Source organism: Colletotrichum chrysophilum (genome assembly GCF_026319265.1).
Source record: "Colletotrichum chrysophilum strain AFK26 chromosome Unknown scaffold_18, whole genome shotgun sequence".
Classification (NCBI taxonomy): Eukaryota; Fungi; Ascomycota; class Sordariomycetes; order Glomerellales; family Glomerellaceae; genus Colletotrichum; species Colletotrichum chrysophilum.
The window spans coordinates 334,699-361,408 of record NW_026517305.1 but is presented as its reverse complement, the minus strand read 5'-3'; the positions used below and the strand labels follow the sequence as shown (position 1 = coordinate 361,408).

The window sequence follows — 26,710 nt, the reverse complement described above, 5'->3', positions numbered from 1 at the left end:
CCAGGTCAGGTTCATTTGGCCGAAGCCACCACCTCCAGCTCCCATTTACCTACTCGGCCTCGCCTTCCTTTCGCGCCTCCTCCGAACCTCTTTTCTTTCTCTCCTCCTTTCACCTCGTCTGTTGCGAGTAATATCTATCCCTTCTCCTCTCCAGTCCTCGCCAGGTACTTGAGGGAATAATCACCAACATCCACGACGACAGTCAAGCCACTCGCTCTTTGCCAACAACCACCACATTCGCTACAACCTGTCCCAGCGCTTAATTGCTTCGAGGGACCGCAGCTCAAACGAGTCTGCCGCAGACCATCTGCCATATTGAATACTCGAACCCAATCCCACCTCACAATCCATACACAATGGATCAGGATTCATACAATCAGCAATACTTCTCCCGCCAGGTCGCCGGTCAGCCTTCGCAAGCGACCACCGCTGCCGGCACTCCTATGCGCCCAGGCACCCCCGAGACCAACAACAGCCGCAATCCCTTCAACGATGGTGTCGAGTCTCAAGCATCTCAACGTCCCGGCATGGGCACAAACCCCTTTGGCACACCAGCCGTCTCCCGTCCCGCATCAAGCTTCGGCTCCTCCAGCGCCATTGGCACCCGCTTCGACGAGCGTTCCCAGCGCTACTTCCACTCAAGGCGCATTCGCAAGGAGGACGTAGAGAAGCCCTGGCTGGACAAGGCCGATCCCAAGGAGAAATGGGTCACAATCATTCCCATCGTCGGTATCCTGCTCGGTCTGGCCATCTCCGGTTTCCTCATCTGGGACGGTATTCACAGTGTCGTCAAGCACCAATACTGCCCTGTTCTCATTGAGGACTTCAGCTCTGGCAACCTTGACAGCAATGTTTGGACCAAGGAGGTCAACGTTGGTGGCTTCGGGTATGTCTCATGAATCTTCAAATCAAGCTCTCAATGGCTAATGACCTCTTAGCAATGGCGAATTCGAGTGGACCACCGCCGACGCCGAGAACATCTTCTTCCAGGATGGTGCCCTCGTCATCAAGCCCACTCTCACTGACAACACCATGATTGAGAAGGACACTGTCGTTGATCTGCTCAAGGATGGAACCTGCACGTCGGATAAGTTCTCTGACTGTGTGGCTGCCACCAACACTACCGCTGGAAACTCCACCATCGTCCCTCCTGTCAAGTCTGGCCGCCTCAACACCAAGAAAGGTGCCACCATCAAGTACGGCCGCGTCGAGGTTGTTGCCAAGCTCCCCAAGGGCGACTGGCTCTGGCCCGCCATCTGGATGATGCCCGTCGAAGACACTTACGGCTCCTGGCCTGCGTCTGGCGAGATTGACATCATGGAGTCTCGCGGCAACAACTGGACCTACGAGCAGGGTGGTGACAACATCATGTCTTCTGCTCTGCATTGGGGTCCCGACCAAGCCAACGACGCTTGGTGGAGAACCAACAACAAGCGCCAGGCCCTGCACACCACCTACGGCGACAACTTCAACACCTTCGGCCTCGAATGGTCGCAGAAGTACCTCTTCACCTACGTCAACAGCCGTCTGCTGCAGGTCATGTACACCAACTTTGATGAGCCCATGTGGCAGCGCGGTGACTTCCCCCAGGCCAACTCCAACGGCAGTCGCCTGACGGACGTCTGGAGTCAGACTGGCCGTGCCAACACGCCCTTTGACCAGAAGTTCTACCTCATCCTGAACGTCGCCGTCGGTGGCACGAACGGATGGTTCGAGGACGGCAAGTCCAACAAGCCCTGGCTCAACACCAGCCCCAACGCCAAGAAGGACTTCTGGACGGCTACCGACCAGTGGTTCCCCACCTGGACGCAGCCCGAGATGACCATCAAGAAGGTCTCCATGTGGCAGCAGTGCGACGGTAACGAGGAGCTGTAAAAAGGCGTCTCGCCCGTACGACACAATTGTTTTTCTTTCTAATATCAAGAACATATAGACAAGGTGAACATGCTACTTTTGGGATAGATGAAGGGGCGCGCGGTGTGGGTTTCACAACGGACGGCATTTGAATTTCGGAATACCAAATCTCTGGATGTTTCCCAGGAAGCTCGGCGCGCTGGTGGCACAATGCCGCCTGTATTTTGACGACATTTGTCTTGGATTACATTAATTGCGCCGCCGAGCCACGACGGAGTCGCAACATGCTACTACCATAATGAATTTCAAAAAAGATTATTACGCATTACCTCAGATGAGACCCGTGATTCAATCACAGTTGTCCCGTCAATTTGAGCGTCACCACCCGAATACCTTGCAGCAGCATGTTATCCCTGCATATCAACTCAAGGCAGGTAAATCGCCGATGCAGTCATCCAATACGGCCGTCGCTGAGGTCTTGGTCACAGCCATGTTTTCTTACCGGTCTTTATTCTCTCATGCATGCCATGCCACCCATACACGGCACGGCTTATCGCAGCATCCGGCCGAGGCAAACGAGATGCAGACACTCACTTGTGTGGCGAACCAGGCGCAAAGACGTGTATCCGAACCTATGTGTGTTCTGGACTCGATAAAAGTCCTCTCGGCCTGCAGCCCTGCGGCGGTGTTGCTGGTCTTTGTGCACAACAGAGCCAAGCATTCTGCGGGCGGATCTTGTCGAATGGGAAAGGGAGGATACGGGGAATATCAATGCTGTGGTACTGCTGCTGGCTGCAATGCTACCTGCACTGGCAGTTGATAGCCATCGCCACTGTCGTCGAGTTGGACAAAAGTCCTGCAGAAGAAGCGCATGACTGACTTGACGTGGTGACTCTCCAAAAGGTGAGATTGCGCAAGGCGGATCTGGCTGGGTCTCACGTGTCACAGACATAATACAATGGGCTTGGGAATTGCTTCTTCCATTGTTTGTAAAAAAGGGTTTCTTTGGTCTCATCACGATCAACACCGTGTCTTGCGGCAGGTATAGAGTTTAGAAACTATGGGGAAATCTGGTGAAGCAGAACCTGTCTTTCTTCAGTGATTGGGGCTGCATCCCTCCCTTCTGGGTCACGGCTAACACCAAGAGTGCGATTTTCGAGGGCGGAGTGAATCAGTGGGTATGGTGTTCTTTCTGACCCCCTCTCAATCTCGCCGCCCCTCACGTCGGGATTTGCGTTATCGGGGTGTTTTTTTGCCAGGGCTCCAGGGCTTCAGGGCATGATGCGCTGGGTCGGACTATTTTCCTCAGCTCCGGAGCTAGAGGAAACTAGTCGTTCATAGTTGGCTTCAGGTTGAGGTAGATGGGGATGTGTGGAGTCTCGCGATGGTGTTAGTGCCCGCTGTGTTTCCGATCACCCAAAAACCAAAAGCGACGCCGCCGCGTGGGAGACGGCATCCGCAAAAAAGCGGAGGTGCACAATTCAAGCTTATGGGAGATGTGCAACGGTTCCACATTCCACTTGAGAGCGAGAGAAGGATCTCCAATGTTTTAGCTCGTGGATTTGTGGCCTTCTCACGGACCAAAAGAAACAAGCGAGTTCGCGGGAACAATTACAAACAGGCGACGGAGACGATTTTTGCGTGGGAGGATTTGCGGCGGGCGGCGGCCGAAAGAATTGTGGAAGATGGACACCCCTCCCCTGTTGATAGGAAAGTGGTCCTGCCAGCTGGTGGACCGGCCATCCCGCCGGGGGTCAGGGATCGAGAACTTCGGGCGAGGATGCCGGTCGGCAGGTTGTCAGAATCCCTCGTGCAACCCTGGCCAGGTTCAAGGCAAGTTTCCCATGCGTTGACAGTTTCTTTCCGTGATGGATCGCTGCTTTGGCCTTGTTGCATGTCTTCCAAGTTGCCAGCAATGCATCTACACAGCAGCCACCAGCAGCCAGGCTCTGGTAGCATGCGGTTGCGGCTCGGTTAAAGCCCGTCCAGCGAGGCTTACCAACCGATAAGACAGAGATGCCTGCCTGTCCGCTCTGATAGAGAATCCTACGCTGGCAACTTATCGTCGGCCGCATTCAACAGCCAGAATGGCATGGCAGCGCTGACGAGAGACTCTTTTTTGGAGACATGTTACGCCCCGTCGTTTGAACGCGTCACATTGATCACGCCGTGGTGAGGTCCACAGACTCCCCGTGTTTCTCCTTCGCCATTCTGGTCTGGTTTGTTATCCTGAACACGGCATGTTTATGCCTCGTGGCTGGCTGTTTGGCCGACTGAAATATCCTTTTTGATTTGCTGGGTGTTTGCAGAAACGATGGAGAAACGCGCCCTGACCTCAGCTTGAAAAATGGGCTGACGGGGAGAGATGGAGACCAGATTGCGAAAAGCTCCTCCGCAGATGTGACTGAACATCTTGATTGCAAGAAGACCAGGGGCGACGAACACGTCGCACGGAGGTGGAGGCTGATTGGGTCCTCCGGGTGATCCGCCGGTGAATCTTCCTCCCCCATGTCGGTGTGTAGAGTGGGCCGGCCGGACAGGCAGCGAGGCCCCCGGCGCCGTGAAGCAATAACTGCAGGTATTCCGCCGAGGAATGTTTGATAAGACACACTTTGCGGGTCGGCGACTGAAGTGCTACCGGTCGGCGGTAGACAGCTAAGCCCAGTCAAGGCGGTTCGGTCGTCCTTGAGCCCGCGGTCTAGGCACTGCAACACAGCGCGACGCGTGGTGCTGTGACTGTTCTGGGAATAAGTGATGCGCTGGCTAAATTCGATAAGGCTGACATCGGGACGACCTCATCAAACAGGGGGCTTGATGCGAAAATATCTACGCGGCGGATGCCACAGATGAGAGTCGCGTACCCGTCCCCTTGGCTCTAGACTGGCCGACCCAATACAGCGGGCTCCCGAGATGGAGCAGACGCCACAGGCAAGCCGTCCATGGTCATCCTGCGATGAAGAGAACCCGTTATCGTGGTTGTTGGCGAACTCTGGGTCTAGCTTGGTCTCGTTGGCGGCAACCACCACTCGTCTAGCCGCCTCTTCATCTCCTGGCCCCTTTCTTGCAGAGGCAGCAAGTAGTAAGGGCCCGGCGGGCGGCAATGAAGAGAGTAGCCGCGTGTAAAGCCCTGATTTAGAAGACGTGCTAGCATCTGCTACCCCTTTTCAGAGCGATATGTGGAAATTGAAAATGAACGCCACGATGTCTGCAACTAAGGCTCTGATTGGCAGGCGGTGCGAAGCGTGTGGTCAAGGCCAGGGCAGGCCAGGCCAGGCCAGGAGAATCTGACAGTGTCAGAAAAGCTTGATCCCTTCTTTTACAGAGAACGGTTCATCCTTCCTCCGAGTCTGGTGAATCAATTGGCCAAGAACCTGCAGTTGTAAGCATGTTATCGAAGAAGACTTCGATAGGTGAGATGTCGGTGAGCGACAGCTGCTGTCAGCAATATTTGGAGCAGTGGCCCGTGATAAGCTTAAATGCCAGGACAGACCAGGGGCCCTGTTGGTGATAATGAGCGTTGTGTTCCTAACCCCTGCCTCTGCAAAAAGCTTCCGTGGTAATTCTTGAATTCGGCTTGAGCAATTGTAGCCAAATGTGAGAACGTCCCTTGATAAGACAACTGACATCTGTGGTGTCAACTATGCGTGCTTGTTTCTGTATGCGTGTCGTCTTATCGAGTCGGAGCCTCATGGCCGTTACAACGCGGAACGTCCCATCTGAGCACCACCATCACGACGGTCGCTACCAACCAAAATCTTGCTTCCTCGCCCCTTCCCGTTGAGATTCCAACGGCGAAGGAATGGCTGGTTGGTCGATGCCGTTTGGCGATTCTGGTATGGTGGTGAGCGTGTGTGGCATTGGAGAGCACGGATTGGCGGGTTTGTTGCTGCATCCTCTTGCGCGCTGCAACTCCACTGATGAATACGAAAAAATGGCGCCTTGCACGCCCCCAAAAATAAACACAGCCACCCCCGGCGCCGGTGGGAGGTACTTTGTACATGGGTTTTCTTTTCGTGTGCATTATTTCCAATATTCTGTCCGTTTGCCCTGCGCTGAAGGTGGGCATATCTCGTCCCGCTCGCCGACACGGCCGGAAGATTTAGCGATCACAATGGGGAAATAATGGGCCTGAATCTGGCCTCAGTGCATGTCGTCTCGCCGCCGTCAGCCGTAATCTCGCACATAGTCAAGTAGCCTACTGGCCCGCCGTCATGATGCAACTTGTCGATATCAAGTATAGTTTGCGTGAAACAAGTTCGTTGAGCGGCATCGCCACCTGCAACCTCAAGTGGACGACCGAACGTTCCTCATTGCCCTGATCTGGCATGGCACTTTCTGCGGCGTTGCCACAATTGGATATCCTTCGCTTTGACCAGCTCATCGTGAATGTTTGGTTCTTCAGCCGTGAGTGCTCACGTGCTCTGTCGTGAGGCCAGTTTCGTGCCATCTAGAACTGCTCGCAGAAGGCTAGCACAAGTACCCGTGTTGAATTTGCCAGCAAGCTGCAGGCGATCTCATCACGGACCAAATCGGTCGCGGTAATACGGAGAGTGATGAGAAAAAGAGAGCAGGTCAAAGTAAGCGGGTTGAACTCTGCGTTGAAGCTTGCATGAGCGTTCAAGTCCATCCGAACTTCGCAGCGAGCCAACACGGCCATGGCCAAGCTGAATACGGAGCAAGCAGATACTCTGTTGGCTGTACTGTCCACTGTTGACTTACATCGCCGCAGAGGGAGACATCGGACAAAGCAAGTTGAGACTTTCCTAGCCTTAGCGTCCCAGGAGTCAGGTCTGGCGCCGCCGTCTCATCCCTCCTTAGCGGCGGTACCATGGCTTTGCGCCGTCCTTGTCAGTCGGGCCCACGGGCTCTACTTGCACCTGGGCGTTCCAGAAGCTCTGCTCTAGTAATCTTGTTAGCGTGGTGTATTTTTTTTGATAATATTTCTTATTTTGCTGCCACACAAAAAAAAGGGACTTTGTACCTGTGGCTAATTAGCCGGCCACCCGTTGCTCATCTGATAGTATATGCAGGTAGAGACCATGGACGAACCCCTGTTCGCGCCACTCATCGGGGCCACGCCGCTGCTTTAAGGACCACAGAGATTCTCAGATTGCGGTGCCTACTCACTAAGTGAACCCCTGTGAGTAGTCATCCGATTTATCCCTCTGCAGAGTAGACCGACCGCATTTCCATGCCGTCGTACGTTGAAGATGCCGTTGGCTTCCCGACATTCGCGATAATCAGTGTCTCTCCTCCAGATTCTGGTGCTTTGTCGAAACGTCATCGTCTCATGAATGTTGTCAGCGACTTTCTTTGTCGGCCGCAGAGCATTTCCGCAACCGGCAACCCGATGCAAATTCTTTGTCCAAATTGATCTCTCTGGTATTGCCGCTGATGTTCGCCGGAATTGACGAGCCGATCAGGCGGTTGCAATTTTGCATATGACGAGGCACGATAAGAATCTTTTGTAGACATGCAAAGCCAGCCGCAGCCGCAGCCGCAGCTGCGTGGCCCGTCCGATGCTTAGAGCCTGGCCCCATGTGGAAGACCCTCGAAGAGCGTAGCTTCTCAACAGGGCCCATCTTGATGCGGCAACTATTGGGTGTCCTAGTGGTTTGATAGCGCGGGTGGTTCTTTTCGGCCAGCCAGCCAGAGCTGTCAACATGCGGACTCGGGAAAGCTGAATAGGCATCGTGCAACCTTTGGCGTTGCTCATCCTGAATATTGGGGAGACTGCCAAGCCAGTAGCTTGGAGAGATGGGAGTACGTGGATTCGAGACTACTTTTTTTTTTGACCGTTACCCTCGACTCAGCTCCAAGCCAGGGCATCTTGAGACCAGACTGGATGCGTTCATGGCCCTGGCCAAGATAACGTTTTTCGAGGGGTTTTGGTACAAGGGGTAGAGACCGAAAAAATCAGAGTTGATGTGTGACAAAGACGGTGTCACCTCCAAGGCTGAAATCCCCAAGTCTGACGAGCATCGAACCCCTCGACGGTTGTCCCCCCCAGAGGTCTCAGTTCCAACTGCAGTGAGGTGTACATTTCCGACTCGAAATGATGTGGCGAGGCTGATAATTGGGTTCAACAGCCGCGAGACGAGATGTATTAGGGCGCAGCCCAGCAGCGTGGGAAGCCGGCAGTGGCAGCCGCGAGCCAGGCCGGCCGACATGCCGTAGTTGGTCCTATTGATATCTCGGTATATCTGACTCGATATGGGCAGCCGGGCAGGCGCTGACGGGGCGGGAGCCATGTGTCAGGGGTGGCGGGCACCATTCTCTGCGTGGTTATCAAGGGCCGCAGACTATATCCGTAGCGGGTTGGGCGAGAAAGAGAGAGTGCTTGCGCAATCTGGCTGATATGGCATGAGGTTCGGAAGGGTGGCTTGGCTGAATCAAAGGCGTTGACTAGTGCCAATGGCCATGAAGTGTTTCGTCTTGGAGGGCAGCGGTGCAAACATGCTTCTCAGGTGTAGGGCAGCACGGGATATCCGGTGGACGAGGTCGACCCAGTACATCGGAGAATATGATGTACGGCAGCAGGAAGTACGGAGCAGGGTTCGCAGGGCTCCTAGGTAACGGCGGGAATATCGTCACGGCATCGGGAGATGGGCCGATGGCGATGGGTTGCACGGATTGTTGTTTGGGTCTGACAGTAGGGGTCGGTCAATGTCGATCCCCAAGTCCCGAGTGAGCGGCATCGCGGACCCGAACCGTGGGTTTGGTTCTTTGGCGATTCTAGCGAGGACGAGGTACGGCATGTTGGAGATGTCGCCGCGTAGAACCTCATCGGCAGTGTTGAAAGAAACGGCCTCTTGGCGGCGAAATGCTCAAAATCTGCATGGCGAGGCTAGACAGCCTAGCTGGGCCACGGGTAAAAATGGCAGAGCGCCACCCTGGTAACCGCGCACAGGACGAGGTGAGGTGGTGAGGTGCTCTTGGACGACCTGGAAGCTTGACGACGACGACGACGAACAAGCCGACGGCCACCAGCCGGGCGCGACTGCCTCCGGGCCTGCCTAGCTCATCCGAGCTCCACTTCTGGTCCCATCAGACAGGGAGGCACGGGCCAGGCGACGGCTCAGGCTCAGGCACAGTCGGCGCTAAGGTCGCTAAGGCAAGGTAAGCGGGGGCCAGCAAGCACCACATGTGAACCTTCACACCCCCTGACCCCTGCTCCTCCCATTCGTTTCCCTCGAACGTCCCACACACCCACTGGATTGAGTGTCGATGATCCCTGTTCACTGTTCCTTGCACCTTCCCGTTCAGCACTCAGAGTTGACCCTTGTCCCTTGGCAGCCACGATGCGATGTCAGACAACCACGCCCCTCCCTCCTCCCAAGACCTCGACTATGACCCTTGTCCTGCCTGTGTACCTACCTTACCAAGTGTAGGTGGACTTACCGTATCCGGGCATCATGGCCATCCGGCGCATCTGCGTTTTATTTTTCTCATGTTTTCTTTCACTCTTTATTTTGCCTTGGTGTTTTCCGCAAGCTAGCCCTCTTCAAGCTACGCTCTCAATCTCCACTGTTGGCTGCTGGCTGTCCCCTCTGCACTGCAGCTCATCGCATTAAACACACCTGGCACCCTCGCTCATTTCCACCACGAAACCCGACGAGAGGGACTCACATCATCCTGCTTTCCTAGACAGCGTCTTTCTTTTCTCTGCCCCCTCCAATCCCTCCCTGAGGTGCTCTCACTCTCTATCGGAGCCATCCTCCACACGCCCCCTTGTGTTCTTTCGTTTGCACAATCCCGGCAGAAACCCAGTCAGTCCAGTCAGTCCAGTCAGTCCAGTCAACCAGTCCACCACGGCGTGGCAACCAAACCATCCCGAAGATCGTCGATTTCGTCCCGTCTGTCAACCACCAAAACTCTCCAGGCAGGGCAGCGCCCCGGCATATTCGAATCGAATAGAGTGAAATCTCACTCCCCATCGTCATCATCATCCCGGCTCGCTTCGTTTATCCTCGCCTCGCCTCGCCCGGCCTCGCAAAAAGGTACAGTACCCGCCACCACACCTGTCCGCTCTCACGGGAAGTCTCCCATGCCATGCCATGCCATGCCATGGTTGCATCTGCAGCCAGCTCAGCATGCTGCCTGTCCTCTCCCTCCCATTCACACCCATCCTCTTCCGTGAACCACGCCCAAAGCCCCAATATCCCCTCCCCGTCCTACCTTGCCTCAGGTCGGGTACCTTGGTGCCCTCCTAAAGATATCCTTGATCGCCTGTGGCCCTTGCTCTGGCGTGCCTAAGGTAGTGGATGGCTCCAAGGTCCAGCAGCTCTTAGCTTCAGCCAGCTCCAAGCAGCTCTAGACCCGGCCCCTGGCCGAAGGAGGATTTTCCCTAATCACCTCCCCCACTCACCCAACACTGACTGCACTTGCACTCACTACCTCACCTTACCACAACCGCCATCGCCTTTTCCTCTTATCCACCGGCCGCTCTGCCTGAGAGACGGGCTGACTGCGCTATCCGCCCTGCTATCCCTGATCTCTCTGGCGAGGCTCGTCCACGCCTTGCCCGATTGGCCCTCTCACTCTTCCTTGCCCGTACTCCTGCGCCTTCGTCCCCTCATTAACCTTCACATCTCCTCCCTCGTCCTCTTCCATTGACTTGGCTCTCTTCCCTTTCTCTCTCCCTCGAGATCGTCTTCCAGACTAACCCTCAAGGCGCCTTCAATAGAGACCAGAGGTTCGCACTCTTCAAGAAGTGCCTCCTCACCGGCTTGTCGCTTGCCAAACGGTCCACATTCCTCGACTCGACATCAACGAGATTCGACAACCGCCGCCTTCGTCAATGGTAGCCTGAAACTCCAACTTACAATCGCTACTCTACTTGCTCGGCTCCACTTGGAAGCCCGTTCACTCGCTATCTCAGTAACCCAGTCTGACTTCGACTTCACTTGAACTCGAACACCTCGTCAGTTCGCCCCAACCTCATCAACATGGGCATCGGCGGCTACTTCAAGGCCGACAAGGCCGAAGCTCCTCGCGGGGCCAGTCCGCCAAACCGCACAAGTCAACCCGCCGTCTCCGAGAAGGGTCATTCCCACCAGGGAAGCTCCAACGACATGGAGCTCCAACCGCCCACTCCTCGCTACAACTCCCGTCCCCAGTCCATTTCAGGCCGTTCAACACGCTCCAACGGCAGCTCCATGTTCCTCGACGACATCAAGCATGAGGTCATGGTCAACTACCTCTACCAGCAACAATGCTCTCACTTGTGGGTCAGCGACGGCTCTGGTGAGATCGAGGGTGTCCTTCTTCGAAAGGCCAGGGGCCAATACATGGCTTGCCCACCGCAACTGGGCAACTCGCCCTTCGCCCTGGCCTGCGCCGCTCTCAACGTTCAGTGCGCCATGACAGTCAACTCTCGTGTCATCAAGACCTTCCTCCAGTGGACGCCCGACGCCGTCGACGTTCCCCTGATGAATGGTCTGAGGGTACAGATTCTCCCCACTATCGAGGACTTGCCAAGAGCGAGAAAGCACCAGTTCGCCGCCTTTGTCGCCTCAGAAGGCCTTCTCATTGTTTGGGACGACGATGCCTTGCATCTGGTTCAGAGAGCCAAGGCCATTGAGTCGGAGCTCATGGAGCTCGTCTGGAAGGCCGGCGCTGAAGAGGAGGAGGGTGACGAAAAGAAGGGCCCCACTGTTGCCGACTACGAGATCGACGAGGAGAGTGGTGAGATCAAGCCCGAGAAGCGTCCTGTCCACCTTCTCAACACCTACCTGGTGTCCATCACTCTGGTTCTTGTCACCGTCTCCCTTGGTGCTGCTTGGAGACAGCTTGCCATCGAAGTCTCTGTCGACGGCGATTATCTTCGTCTGGCTCTCGTTGCCCTCTTCCCGGTTCAGATCTTCTTCACTCTCTTCTTCGCCCAAGTCATTGTCGGTTGCTTGGCTCAAATCTTCGGCCCCATCCGTCAGTTGACCATCAACTCCAAGTTCTACTCCGCACGCCCTCCCCCCAGACTGCAAAGCTCGATCCTGCCTCACATCACTGTCCAGTGCCCTGTGTACAAGGAGGGTCTGGGTGGTGTCATTGCTCCCACAGTCAAGTCCATCAAGCAGGCCATGTCCACCTACGAGCTTCAGGGTGGTTCTGCCAACATGTTCATCAACGATGACGGTATCCAGTTGATCTCTGAGGAGGACCGCCGCGCCCGTATCGAGTTCTATGCCGATCACAGCATCGGTTGGGTCGGTCGTCCCAAGCACGGCGAGGATGGTTTCGTTCGTCGCGGCAAGTTCAAGAAGGCTTCCAACATGAACTACGCCCTCATGATCTCCAACAAGGTCGAAGAGAAGCTCCAGCAGATCAACCGCCCCAACGAATGGACCCAGCACGACGAAGCCCAGGCTTACGAGATCGCCCTCAAGGAGGTCCTCGAGGCTGATGGCCGCGCGTGGGCTGACGGTAACATTCGTGTTGGCGACTACATCCTCATCATTGATTCCGATACTCGTATTCCTGCCGACTGTCTGCTCGACGCCGTCTCTGAGATGGAGCAATCTCCTGATGTCGGCATTATGCAATTCTCTTCCGGTGTCATGCAGGTTGTCCACACTTACTTCGAGAACGGTATCACCTTCTTCACCAACCTAATCTACTCCGCCATTCGTTACACGGTCTCCAACGGCGATGTTGCTCCTTTCGTCGGTCACAACGCCATTCTCCGATGGACAGCTATTCAACAGGTCGGTTACTTCGATGAGGACGGATACGAGAAGTTTTGGTCCGAGTCTCACGTGTCTGAGGACTTCGATATGTCTCTTCGTCTCCAGTGCAACGGCTACATCATCCGGTTAGCTGCTTGGGCCGGCGAAGGTTTCAAGGAAGGTGTCTCTCTTACTGTGTACGACGAGCTGGCGCGTTGGGAGAAGTACGCTTACGGCTGCAACGAGCTGCTCTTCCACCCCATCCGCACCTGGCTCTGGAGAGGCCCCTTCACCCCGCTGTTCCGCAAGTTCCTGTTCAGCAACATCCGTTTTACCTCCAAGATCACCGTCGTCTCGTACATCGGCACCTACTATGCCATTGGCGCCGCCTGGATCATGACTTCAGTCAACTACTTCCTCATGGGTTGGTACAACGGATACCTTGACAAGTACTACGTCGACTCGTGGCAGGTGTGGTTCTCCATCATCATCGTGTTCAACGGTCTTGGTAACGTCGCTCTTGCTGTGATGCGCTATCGTGTCGGCGAGAAGGGCTTGCTCTGGGCCTTCTTCGAGAACATCAAGTGGACTTTTCTGCTTGCCATCTTCCTCGGTGGACTCAGCTTGCACGTCAGCCAGGCTCTGTTGGCTCACATGTTCGAGATTGACATGACTTGGGGAGCGACGTCCAAGGAGGCCGAGTTCTCCAACTTCTTCATTGAGGTTCCCAAGGTTTTGAAGAAGGTGAGTTCATTTAATCAGCTCCCCCCTCAGCTTCGTCAGCTTTTGGTGGCGGTGCCCCCACATTCCTGTGGCCACCCTCGCCAATCGCGACGCGCTCGCAGCGCCATGCTGTGTGTTGTCCGTCTCATTCGAGCAATTGCTGACTTTATTTTTCAATAGTTCAAATTCTCCATGCTCTTCTCGTGCATTTTCATTGCCGGAATGATCATCCTGGCGGTTGCGCCTTTCGTTCCTTACGACTGGCGCATCACCGACTTCGTCGCCATCCTCCCGATGGCCACCGTTTCCGCCAGTCATCTGCTCCTGCCCATTGCCCTCAACCCCGCTCTCATGACCTTCTCGTGGTAATTGATTTATCACGGAAATCTGTTTGCGCGTAATTTCTATTTTGCATGGGCCCTACGCGGCGGTCGATATTTGTACAGTCTCAACAGCGGGCATTGAGGAGTTTTTCCACATCGGTATAGACATTGGATGGAGTTGCAACAGGATTGATACCTAGACTTACAGCTTGAGCACATCATGACATGATCAGTGGGGCTCTTGTTTCTTTCTCAAACTGGATATGACGCAAATATTTCTCTACTTATATTTAAAGCTTAATCTCTTTCATGACGAGTATGGTGGCTGGCAAAGCCGGCAAGGGAACAGGAATCGGACGACGGGACTGGGAATGAACTGGATGACGGTTATCATAGGTCGCCCTGATGATGGGAATTCGTTCTTTCGCACAACATAGACAAAATTACCACCCATCAAACTCGCTTCTTCCATTTCACGTGACCAGCCTCCTGGGTAGTGAACCATATACTCAAGCGGTAAGTAACCTCACTGTCGGCGGTCCTTCGACTATGGGAGTACCACAGTTCTATGCATCGCATCTCAATGCTGGTTCATAAGTAAAATATCCACGATCCATTCAGCTGATAGCCCGCACAAATTAGACTTTGCTCCATCCCTGACTAATCTTTAGTGATCATAAAAGCGATAAAGCTATCGTCGTTAGTCAGACGGGCTCCTGCCGACAGCGTACTGCATGAATATCTCCAACTCTGTCCTGCGCCTCTGCTTGCGACCGAGTATTTCTCTATCAATACTCATCCGTCCAAATCGGGGCCTTTTCTCTTATTCCGTCTTCTCGTCTCTCACACGCAGCCTGTCTCCAACGATGAGGTCTCCAATTGCTGGCTGTCAGAGGCAGTCGTGAAGGTCCACCTTCATCAAGGACGATCATTTTCCGGGGAAGAGATGTACTTGAAGCGGCACCGAGGCATTTAATCGATATTACACCTTGCGGCTACGGCTCACATGTGCCGTCAATTCTCCCGGGTGCCTCTCAACACACGAAATGAGGTTCTCTTGCGCAGGACTTGTATCCGTATATATATGCCTTCCACTGTCTCCTTACAAGGTTTTACCGACCCCCGCAAATACCGGTCGGCTTCTCATTGGGTTCCATAGCCTGGATGAATAAAATGATGATAGGAAAATGAAAGGCGCCTTGTAGCTCTTGCTGGATTCTAAACCAAACATCTTTCTGCTTGCCATCGTCCCCTGAGTATGCAACCATGTTACAGACCTTAAAGGCGAGCCATGTAAACGCTTCGATACAGGGAACTGGTCAACATTTACCTTACGGCTTATGACAGTCTCGAAATGACTTGCGAAGGTGGTCTTCTTCGATTTGTCCCATCCATTCCTGCAAGACGTTGGGGTCTAGGCTATGAGTCCGCCAGTGACGGCATGTTCTGCGGTCTACGCAACTGTGAACATCTCATTTCATGTATAAAAGCCCAATGGAAAACATTCTTTGGAGAGTAAAAGGACAATGATGAACATTGCCGTCTTGTAGCTTTGAAATTTTAATTTTAAGGGCCTTTCTACCCAATGCGCTTGCACGAGGGGGGGTTTGTTGAGGCGATATCTTACCTGTCAAGAAGCAGGGAGTTTTCCCTGCCGTCTCTCATTGCCTCTAACTTTTACTCATAGTTGTATTGAGTATCTTCTTCCGAACCTGACGATTTGAGAATTATGGACATCAAATATTGGAAGCATGATCGACTCCGAAAACTCCAAGTGAGTAGCTAGCAGAACATAGTCACCCTCAATTACATCTGCCCTTCTGCTAAAGTTTGTGTATGGATATGAGTGTGGTCTTTAAAGAAGGATTTGATACCTGCTTAGAGGCGACATAGCATGGCGATGTTTGTAAGCTGCCGTCGCGGCATCATTTTATGATGGTTACTCCTCAGACTACGGAGAGTCATGGCTATATATTCCAACGCAAACTATATTCTGATGATCTGGTCACCAATCGAACGTTTCCTATACGAGTTGCTTCAATTTGCTGCGAATATCAAAGCGCGAACAGTTCTGAGTACGGGGCGGCTTCAGCTCGGAAGTAGCAGGTTGATCCTTTTTATGATTCTTAGGACATCTACTATAAAGGCAAGCTTTCCATTGTAGTCTGTTTATCCATTTACAATACGCTAGCAGTGACGAACCTGTGCCGTCAGTAGGAGGCGTTGGGGGCACTTCTGACGCGATGATGGAGTCCAAGGTCTTTTACATGCTTTACTACTATGTTTGCCATGCTCAGAGTGCAAAGTCTCTTTCTGATGAGATGATCTGTGCTTTTTTGAACCGTATTACTGAGCTCAGTCTTTTCTTATATGCCCATCTGCTACATAGGGTCACCCCCGAAGGGTCTTGGAAAGCTGAACCACCAGATCATGTTGCACGTGGAAGCTTTGAACATTCAAAGATGAACATTCAAAGCTTGGTTAAAGATTGGGAGTTCATATAAATTGGATTGAATCATCTCCAAACTGGGTCATCAATTATTAAGCCGGAAGTTATTTCCTCTTCACGCACATGTCAGCAACCGAGCTCACTCAAGATGAAAGGCCGTCCCTGTACAGGCTTTGAATGTTCCTGTCTTCCCAGGCCTCAAGATTCCTGATATCGTCTCTGGTACTTGGTATCTCTCATGTTTGAAGGAGAATACGTCGACAACGCCACGACCTACAAGATCGCTCCTGCTGCTCGTACCCAGCAGCGCGAATGCTGCAGAATTCCGGGGCTTTCGATAGACCCAGGCTCAAAAAGACAATAAAGAAAAAAGTCGAAGCCTGTCATTGGCCTGTGGCTGAGGTCAAAAAGTCTTGAGAGCCTCAACTATGTTCCCTTAAATATGATTCGGGGTGACCGAACCCTTCTTACTGAAGGCAGGCTATATCGGCCCTGGCCCAGTTGTTTATTTAAGAGCTACCAGTGAGGATGACACTCATTATGGACGAAGATCGGAAATGACAGGCAGCCATAATTCAATCTTTCAATGGCTTTGCTAGCAGCCGAGGAATGGTCAACTCCCTGACAAGCGTCGATTAACTGGGCACATGGCTGCTGGTCTCGTACCCTCGCTTACTTCCGTCGACTATTCTACTAAAGCCATCAGATAATAAGAGAAGGAAAGTGAGAAATTTCCGTGATCTGGGATACTTCTTCATTAGGGATGGCAGGAGAAGGGGGATGGGAGATTTGTTAGACTTACCAGGGTGTTTGGGCACGCGCTTTGGAACTAATAGCAGCTAGAACCCAGCCTAATTGCTTGAGAAATTTGAAAAGAAACCGGTATTTCCAGAGACTTCAAATCATGCGAGGAGAATGCCAAGCCACTTCGAAGACACGCGGAAGCTTTTACTTCCATCCCCCACCTGAAGTTGATTGAAAAGCAGCGTCCCGGCCGCTCTTGGAAAACAGGAAGGGCAAGCGCAGTAAACTCTTGTATGGCATCTGTTGTTATAGAGAAGCAAGAAATGGCTGGAAGGTGTCGACGGAGGAAGCTTGTGGTTCCGGTTGTAGTCTTGCCAATACTTTACCACGCCACCCTGTTGATGAGGTTGAATACCACGCCAGAGAATCAAGATAACAGTGAGGAGGAGCCACTACTTCACATAAGAGAGGCTTGGGAGAGGCCAGGCACATATGGATCGGACATCGATAATACCTAGCTTCTTGCCTGCGTGACAAGGGGTTGAGGCCGAGCATTGTGGCAATCGAACTTGAAAGCACTGGGGAACCCCTTTTATCGATTTTGGAACCGATCACGAGTGTCAATAATGCGCTAATTTCGACCATGGGAGCAAACGGCCGCATTCACCAATAAACACATGAGAAAAGACATTTAGATAAGGTGACTGATCAATTCGTTCCATCGTTCGAATAGCTCTAGGGTGTCTCTAAAACTAAAGAAATCAACCCGCCCATCCCAATCCGTCTATATGCAGAACGCCTCTATAGATACCCTTCAATCCGTCTAAAAGCCCGGAGAGGGCCCAGGGTAGTCTTTGCTCTATCGCTGTCTCCTCCACTACTGCTGGTGGTGGTGCTGCTCTCTTGCCCACTCACCAAGCGTCCCAATAACCATTGCAATCAAATCAAACCCATCAAAATCACTTTTTTCCCGGCAGATCGTCTAGACAAAAAGAGGGGGCATTTCATCATATTACCGTCGCAAAAGAAAGCATTTACTCCTCATCGTCCGTGTCGGGAGGGTGGGGCGTTCCCTTGGGGCTGTTGAGCCACTCAATGTGGCGCAGGCGGCGACGGACCTCCTGCTCCTTGAGCTCCTTCTTGGTCTTCTTCTTCTTCTTGCGAGCCTTGAACTTGAGCGGTTCCTCGGCGTCCGAGTTGACGGCGCTGTTGACGGCGGACGAGGCGGCGGTGGAGGCGACCGTGCTGGGGACGCCGCTGGCGGGGGCGCTGCTGTCCTCGAAGGAGCCGAGGTTGATGGCGGCGTTGCCCTTGAGGGCGACGCGGCCGTCGTTCACGTGCCACTGCTCGGAGCACAGGGCGCCGACGAACTCTTCGTTGTGGGAAATGAGGATGACACCACCCTTGAACTCACGGATGGCGACGGCGAGACCGCCGAGGGAGTCGCGGTCCAAGAAGTTAGTCGGCTCGTCGAGGACGAGCAAGTGGGGGTTGTTCCACATGGCACCGGCGATGACGACCTTGACCTTCTGACCTCCGGAGAGGGAGCCGATCTCGTTGTGGTTGGCGATCTCAGGGTCGAGGCCGAGGTCCTCAAAGTGCTTGGAGATGACGGTGGGCTGGAGCTCACGGTAACCGAGACCCTCGCGAGAAGCCTCGTGGTCGTCAAACTCCTGGACGAGCTTGTCGAAGCCCCACTCAATAAGGGTCTCACGGGAGACCTGAGTGTTGTGCTTCGGGAGCCAGCCGCGCCATTTGCTGTCGAGTGTTAGTGATGAAAGGGGGTGATGAATGACCACGGAGATTACTTACACTTCGTACTGGAAGGTCTTCTTGTACTTCTGACGACCGACAAGAGCCTCGATTTGACGCTCAGACTTGCCGTCCTTGAGGTCAATCAGCTTCTCCATCTGGGCCTTGTCCTTGTCGGAGAGGATGCGAGTCTGCTTGAGGAAGACTTCACGGTCGTCACCGTTGGCGTAACGCCACTGCAGGTACTGGTTAGGCGTCTTCTCGAGATGCATCTCGACGTGCTCAAGAGCATGCTGCTTGATGTAGCCGATACGCAGGTTAGGGTGCTTCTCGACTCTGCCGGTGGTGGGGATGACCTCGCCCGTCAGGATCTTGATGAGAGTAGACTTGCCCGCACCGTTAGGTCCGATAATGGCCACACGGGAAGACAGGGTGAGCTGGCAGGTAACCTCCTGAAGAGAAGGCTTGGGTGCCTTGGGGTACTGGTAAGAGACGTTGCTCATGCGGATAATGGCACGAGTGTTGGACTTGACACCAGTCAGGATACCAGGAGGCGGGAACTTGAACTGGACCATAGAGGCGGAGAGCGTGTAGTAGCTCTTGGCCTCAGGACGAAGCTTGACGAAGTTGGCCAGGTTACCCTTGTAGCAGGCGAGCTTCTTGTTGGGCTCGTAGTGGTAGATGTCGGTCGTGACGTTGTCGAGGAAGCCAGAGTCGTGGGACACGATCAAACTGGTGATGTCGGGGTGAGTCTTGAGGTAGGTCTCGAGCCAGGCAATGTTGGCAACATCCAAGTGGTTAGTAGGTTCGTCAAGCAACAGGACATCGGCGCCCTTCAGCATAGCACGAGCCAAAGCCAACTTCATTTTCCAACCACCAGAGAGCGAGCCGACCTTGTGCGACTGACGGCCATCAGGACCGTCGGTGAAGCCGAACTCCGCAAGAACCTCGATGACCTTCTCGCGACCGCGAGCCTCGATCTCGGGATCCTTCAGGACGAAGTCCAGAATGCTGATGTCGGCATCCTCACCCTGGTTGTGCTCAACGTAAATGGTACGGAGGACGTCCTGAGGGGGGAAACCCTCAAGCTTGCCATTGGCAATACTGCGCATGAGCGTAGACTTGCCGGCACCGTTGCGGCCGCAAAGACCGTAACGGTGACCCTTGAGGAGTCTGAGGTTGGCGTGAGAAAGCAGCAGCATACCACCGTACGCGAGAGAGAAGTGGGCGTTGACGATCTCGGTCTCGCCATCGTCCTCCTTCTCGGGGACACCGAACTTGCGCTCGTCCTCCTCGACGTAGTGCTTCTGAACGGCATCGGCGACGGCAGTATGGGCGTCAGCAGTCTTCATCAAAGACTGGAGGTAGGGTGCAATTCTGGCGGAAATGCGTCTGACGAAGCGGTGGTTGACATTCTCGGCGACCTGGTCGCAGATGTAGGGACGAGCAATCTTGTAGACGTCGAGGTGGCCAGCAAGACCGCCGTTCTTCTTAATCTCGGCGTCGAGGATCTTGGAGACGTCGTCACCAGAGACACGCTCGGTGACGTCCTTGTCGTCACCCATAGCCTTCTCAATGACGTCCAGAGCTCTCTTAGCAAGCTCACGAACCTCGGGCAAAGAAGCGCGGTCGTAAACACCCTTAACACCAGGCTGGAGCTTGGGAAGGAAAGTGCGAGCCTCGATGGGATCGTGGACGAGCTTGGTCAGGTTCTCAACGACGACGACGGTCTGACGCAGAACCTCCTGGGCGGTGGTGGGGGTGTTGAGAGATCGCTCGAGGAGAGGAGTCAAAAGGGCCAGAACGGGAGAGGTGACGACGGCAACGAAGGTGGTCATGGACAGAGCATGAATGGCCTTGCGCAGCGACTCGGTGGAAGGGTGGTGCATACTCTCGATCAAGAGGGGGATGCGAGGTGCAACGTCGTCGTTCTGCAGAAGGCTGGTGAGCGCAGTCATGGTCTGGACGGCTTGCTTCTCGACTTCGGCCTTGAGGTCGTGCATTCCCGCCTCGACGAGAGGGATGAGGCCGGCCAGCTTGGTTCCCATGGTCTCGCGCATGACATCCTCCACTTCGGCCTGCTCCTGGGTAGAGCCGACGGTCTGGTTGGCCTTTTCGGCCATCTTCTGGAGCATCTTGAAGGCCTGGGCAGTTCCCTGCCACTTTCCACCCTTCTTGTTGAGGTAGCTGGTAAGCGCGGGCAGCAGGCCGACGACGAGAGCCTCGGGGCTCAGGTTGTTGAAAAGAGCATCCAGGGCGTACTGGGCAGACTCGCGGACGACGGAGCCCTTGTCGGACAAGGCGTCGAGGGAGACACCGACCAAGCCGCCATCTTGCAGCAGGAAGACGACCTCGCTCAAGGGGGACTTGGGAGGCAGACGCTCGAAGAGAGCGCCGAGCAGGTTCTGGGCAGACTCGCGGATCTGGCCGGACTTCTTGTTGGCGGCAGCCTTCTTGACCTCGGCGATAATGCCGTATTCTTGCAGACCCAGGTATCCGACGCTGTTGTTCAGGACTTCGCAGAGGCCATAGGCGGCATCGACAGAGGCAGCGGAGGTGGCGGAGTTGAAGATGGAGTGCACAAAGGCGTTGATGTCGTCCTGCGTGGGCGGAGGGGCAGCGCCCGTGGCCACGACGGTCATGGTCGCTTCGTTTTTCTTATTGCGATAAGGGCGGGGTTGCAGGATCGGAGGGGTCGAGGGGGACGAGAGAGAGGAGAGGGGAGATGTCGACACGGCGAAGAGAGCGAAAAGAAGGCCTCGCTTCTGCTGCTGGCAACGAAGTGAGGGAGTGAGATTTCTCGAAAGGCTCTCTCGTCTGTCCTCTCTCTCCTTGGGGACTCGGAGTTGTGTGGTGCAGTCAGCAAGAACCGCTGCCTCTTGTCGCAACACAATAATTTTTTTTTAGATTGGGCGTCCGGGCGCGGTTTTTTTCTTCCCTCCCTCTTTGTCTCTTATCCACCAAGCAGAATCGCATCCTTGGGCCATGTGAAAAATTTACTTATCCAGCCCCCTATCGGGGATGTTTGATTGGCTCGTCTATCTCAGTGGCCCCGTCCTCCGTCATGATACGTACCCCTGTGCTCCGTACCTCATCTTTTTCGCTCCGCCGCCAGTGCCTCTTGATGCCCGAATTACCAATCCACGGTTGTCGGTTTTGTTTTGCTGATAACCCGGCAATTGCCAGACCCGTATGACGGGACCGGAGGGGAGTTTTCTTCATGAATGTTGGGTAGGGCTTAGTCTTGTCAACTCCACTTCGCCTTCCAACCTCCGTCCGAGGGCCATCACCGGAGGAGGCAGCTGAAACATCAAAGTCTTTGTGTTGCGGACGTCTGCCCTTTTAGTTAATCTCAACTTGTATTTTACCTAAGATGATCTGGAAGAGGATTCTTGACTGAAAACGCTACTCAAATCAGAAAATGGCTCTCATGACGATCAACTTCTGCAAATATATTGGCCTCTGCTGTGCAACACTTCCATTGTTTCGACTGCGGTGAGGTGAGAATGCCCCTCTGAGACCCCACCACCACTCAGCTTTTCCGGGCAGGATATATGCCGAGAAAAAGTCATTATAATTTCCAAAGAAAGGGAAGCCTCAAAAAACCTAGTTTGAATGGCTCAAGCTCTCAAAGTCTGTGATGAACAATAAGTTGTGGTGCATGATGAAGTTCGACAAAGTTCAATCCAATGTGAGCATCATTCGGACGGTGCATGTTGTAGTGTTCTTCCGACGCCTGGCCAAAGTGAGGCTGAGAAACTTGCACAGAGCCTAAGTAAAGTAAAGGCCTACAGACGGCCCAAGAGCTTATCTTTCGCATCATAATTGGGATCCCGAATGTCTTCTTCATGGATTTGTCGGGAGTCGCGGTTGGCTTGAGGTGGCTGGTGGAGGGAACGTTTTGTCAAGGAGAACTGCGAGGGCTTCCTCGGTCATTGTTCACGCTTCCCACCCTTTGGGTCTAGTTGAGACACAATGTCTTTGATGTCGATCAAGTAGGGCCGCATTCCTTTCTTTTTGACTTTTCGTCTCACCGTAGCAATTTCGGGTTTCGATATCTGGTGATTATTCGTCTAGCACGGCTTCAAGTTGACGAGAGTTGTGCGTATGATCAATAAGAATCATCGGCAGTATGTTCTTCGGTGGCAGTGGGTATTCGGTTCGGTATCGGATCGTGAGACACCTTACATGAACAACGGCAAATCTTCGGGTGGCAAGGCAATGACTGAAGCAGTTCACCACTGCGAAAGTAGCGATGGATCCGTGGAGGAAGGCGGTGAAAGAGGATTCTGAGGCCTTGAATGGGTGAATTTCGCATTCTCTTCTGCCCACTCCCAGGCACGCTAGGCCCGTGCTGCCGAGGTCCCGCGCCAATCAGCGGGGACGGGAGCGCCCCTGGGCCACTCACTGGGCGCTGATGTTCGCCGTGGTTCCTGGGCGTCCTTCTTCCTTCCGGGCAGCTTCCAGAGTGGCAGAGGGACGTCACTCGCGACAGGGGTTGGCGGCCCAAGCGGGGGATGCCCAGCTGGTGTTTCCCCCCCACTGTTTCAACCCGGAATCGACAAAGTCCCAGGTCCAGGTCCAGCTGGGTCGAGGCGAGGTCCCCTGGAGGCGTGCGCAGCGCACCGCAGAAAGGCTAAAAAGACAAGAGCAGCAGCACCACCACGCTGCGGCAGCTGCAAATCGAAACTCAAGAGAACAGACACCGGCGCCCGTCCCCGTTCCTGGCTTCTTTTTTGTCATTCTCCCACTGCAGCCACACTTCATCCGTGTCGGAAAAGCGACAGCTGCTTGTTTCTGATCTGCCTCTCTCATACAACCGAACAGACTCCTCCATTGTCCTCGTGTGTCTTCCGGGTTGCCACTGTTGTCTCGAGCACAACACCCTGTCAACTCGCCTCATTGCGTCTCCCAGTCTAGAGGCGCATTGAGCAATGGTCCGTCAGTCGTAAAGCACTGCCAGATCACGACGAACTTGTCACCAAACACTACTGGACGTGTCCAATTTCCACGAACGAGCAACCGTCCTTTGAATTCGGCTTAACCAGACTTCGTGTCGAAGTCCCCCGCCATCGACGATGGATCCTAGCAAGGAGGGGCTCCTTAACGAGGAGAAGCACCGCCGCTCCTACGAATCCGACGATGCCTCCGACATCGACGCGACCGACTACCTCACTCACGATACCCAGAAGCAGTCCGCATTCCCCAAGCCCGCCTTCTTGTCCGGTAAACGCACCGGCGTACTCAATGCCATCAAGAATTGCTTCCGTGGCCGGTCGAAACTATGTTGGCTGTTCGCAGGTGTCGTGCTACTCATGTGGGTGGTCATTAGCGCTGGAGGAGCCGTCATGTATAAGAAATTCAAGGGCCCTCCCCCTACCGGCCTGTCACCGCCGTGGTACCCGACACCAAAGGGTGGAATATCAAAGAATTGGGCCGAGAGCTACAAGAAGGCGGGCGAGATGGTCGCCAAGATGACACTGCCTGAGAAGGTCAATGTCACCACCGGAACCGGCTGGATGATGGGCCTTGCCGTCGGCACGACTGGCCCGGCTGTCCACGTTGGCTTCCCTCAACTTCAGCTGCAAGATGGGCCCCTCGGTCTCCGCTTTGCTGATAATGCGACTGCTTTCCCCGCGGGCATCACCGTTGGTGCTACGTGGAACAAAGATTTGATGTACGAGCGCGGCAAGGCGCATGGCGAGGAAGCCCGGGGCAAGGGAATCAACGTTCTACTGGGCCCATGTGTCGGTCCTCTCGGTCGCCTGCCGGCTGGTGGTCGTAACTGGGAAGGCTTCGGCTCCGACCCCTATCTACAAGGTATTGCTGCAGCCCAAACCATCAAGGGTATCCAAGAGGAGGGTGTCATTGCTACGATCAAGCACTTCGTCGCCAACGAGCAAGAGCATTTCCGCCAGAGCTGGGAATGGGGCCTGCCCAACGCCATCTCGAGCAACATCGACGACCGAACGCTTCACGAGCTGTACGTTTGGCCATTCTTGGATGCTGTCAAGGCCGGTGTTGCCAGTGTCATGTGTTCGTACAACCAAGTAAACAACTCGTATGCCTGCGGTAACTCCAAGCTTCTGAACGGTATCTTGAAGGATGAGATGGGTTTCCAAGGTTTCGTGCAGAGCGACTGGTTGGCTCAGGTAAGGATTTTGCTTTTGTGATTGTGGATTCGAAGAGCAGTCACTGACACTCATCTAGCGCTCCGGTGTGGGAAGCGCCCTGGCCGGCCTGGATATGTCCATGCCCGGCGACGGACTGTTCTGGGCAGACGGAAAGTCCCTTTGGGGCTCCGAGCTGACGAAGGCGGTTTTGAACGGGTCGGTTCCAATCGACAGACTCGACGACATGGTCGTGCGCATCGTTGCCTCGTGGTATCAGATGGGTCAGGACGATAAGAAGAAGTTTCCCAACGAGCTTCCCAACTTCTCCTCGTGGACCGACGATAAGATGGGAGTGCTCGCTCCTGGAAGCAAGACGCCACAGAAAGAGGTGGAAGTGAACAAGTACGTGAATGTCCAGGGCAACCATTCCGACATCGCCCGTCGGGTTGCTGCTGAGGGCATTGTCTTGCTCAAGAACAAGGACGTGCTGCCGATCAGCAGAGATGGATTCATCGACGCCAAGCGCAGACGTAACGACAAACGTCACGAAGGAAAGCTGAAGATCGGCATCTTTGGCGAGGATGCAGGCCCTGGCAAGGGCCCCAACTACTGCAAAGACCGCGCTTGCAACCAAGGTACTCTAGGCTCGGGATGGGGCAGCGGCGCTGTCGAGTTCCCTTACCTCGTGCCGCCTGTCGAGGCCCTCAAGAAGGGCTTCAAGGGCGAGAAGGTCGAGCTCTCCGAGTACCTTACCAACTCGCTCCCCTACAAGAAAGACCCTTCAATCTTGAACGACAAGGATGTATGCATCGTCTTCGCTAACGCCGATGCGGGTGAGGGTTTTGTTTCTTGGTCTGGAGTCAGCGGTGACCGCAACGACCTCAAATTGCAGAAGGGAGGCGACGATCTCATCCTGCAGGTCGCAGACAACTGCGGTAAGAGCGATGGTAACAGCGTCGGCGGCGACACTGTCGTGGTCATTCACTCCGTTGGTCCCGTCGAGATGGAACGCTGGATTGAGCACCCTGGAGTCAAGGCTGTGCTTTATGCAAACCTTCCCGGGCAGGAGAGCGGTAATGCTCTCGCGGATGTCATCTTTGGAGACGTTAACCCCAGCGGCAAGCTGCCGTACACTATCGCCAAATCGCTCAAGGACTACGGAGCTGCTGGGCAAATTTTGTACCTGCCCAACGGCGTCGTGCCTCAGCAAGATTTCTCCGAGGGCCTGTACATCGACTATCGCCACTTCGATAAGTTCGAGATCGAGCCACGCTTCGAGTTTGGATTCGGCCTGTCGTACACGAGCTTTGCCTTCTCTAATGTTGTCGTCGAGGAGGTGAAGCCTAAGTCCAAGCTGCCCGCTCCCCGTCCAGCACCCGCCGCCGAGCCGCCCAAGTTCAGTGAGAAGCTGCCCGACCCCAAGGAGGCCCTGTTCCCTAGCGGATTCAACAAGCTTGACAAGTATGTGTACCCGTATTTGGACTCGACAGACGACGTTGTCAAGGAGCCGTACCCTTACCCTGAGGGATACGATACCAAGCAACCTCTCTCCGGCGCGGGAGGAGAAGAAGGTGGAAACCCGGACCTCTGGGAAACTTATGTCACTGTCAAGGCCGATGTGACCAACAGCGGTGCTCGCGCCGGCAAGGTCGTCCCGCAGCTCTACCTCGCGTATCCCAAGAACGTCCACGGAATCGACTTCCCAGTCAAGGTACTCCGTGGCTTCGACAAGTTTAACCTTGAAAAGGGCGAGAAGAAGACGGTCACATTCAACCTCACGCGTCGTGATCTCAGCTACTGGGATATCCACGAGCAAAACTGGGTCATGGTGACGAGTGGGCAGTACTCCTTCCTGGTCGGCGAGAGCTCACGGCAGCTGTCGAATGTCGCAAGTTGGTAATGAGGGCATGGCTTCGCTGGTAAGAAGTCGCTGTACGGTTATGATATGAATTGAAAAACAAAACGGGTTTGGGTGCATTTCTCTCGGGATAAGGTTGTTCACTTCATGGCACTGGCAAATGTGTCCGAGGCATGTCTATGCATCAGTATGTATAGAGGCGAAAAGAGCCAATCGATTGTCCACTGTCT

At 54.3% G+C, this 26,710-nt stretch overlaps 4 protein-coding genes across 4 annotated transcripts; 3 read left to right on the top strand and 1 right to left on the bottom strand.

Annotated features, from left to right (window-relative positions):
* Positions 1-356: 356 nt before the first annotated feature.
* Positions 357-1,875, top strand: COL26b_003348 (uncharacterized protein; the record flags this gene model as incomplete). Its single annotated transcript, XM_053176246.1, has 2 exons — positions 357-886; positions 939-1,875. 2 exons carry the CDS (start codon positions 357-359, stop codon positions 1,873-1,875), a joined length of 1,467 nt encoding a protein of 488 aa, XP_053039867.1.
* An 8,927-nt stretch (positions 1,876-10,802) lies between these two features.
* Positions 10,803-13,610, top strand: COL26b_003347 (uncharacterized protein; the record flags this gene model as incomplete). Its single annotated transcript, XM_053176245.1, has 2 exons — positions 10,803-13,262; positions 13,422-13,610. The coding sequence occupies 2 exons, from the start codon at positions 10,803-10,805 to the stop codon at positions 13,608-13,610; spliced, it is 2,649 nt and encodes an 882-aa protein (XP_053039866.1).
* Positions 13,611-17,791: 4,181 nt separating this feature from the next.
* On the bottom strand, positions 17,792-21,151 carry COL26b_003346 (uncharacterized protein; the record flags this gene model as incomplete). The annotated part of the gene is made up of 2 exons (XM_053176244.1): positions 17,792-18,515; positions 18,570-21,151. 2 exons carry the CDS (start codon positions 21,149-21,151, stop codon positions 17,792-17,794), a joined length of 3,306 nt encoding a protein of 1,101 aa, XP_053039865.1.
* Positions 21,152-23,587: 2,436 nt separating this feature from the next.
* COL26b_003345 (uncharacterized protein) lies at positions 23,588-26,522 on the top strand (the record flags this gene model as incomplete). The annotated part of the gene is made up of 2 exons (XM_053176243.1): positions 23,588-24,661; positions 24,720-26,522. The coding sequence occupies 2 exons, from the start codon at positions 23,588-23,590 to the stop codon at positions 26,520-26,522; spliced, it is 2,877 nt and encodes a 958-aa protein (XP_053039864.1).
* Between the last annotated feature and the right edge of the window lie 188 nt (positions 26,523-26,710).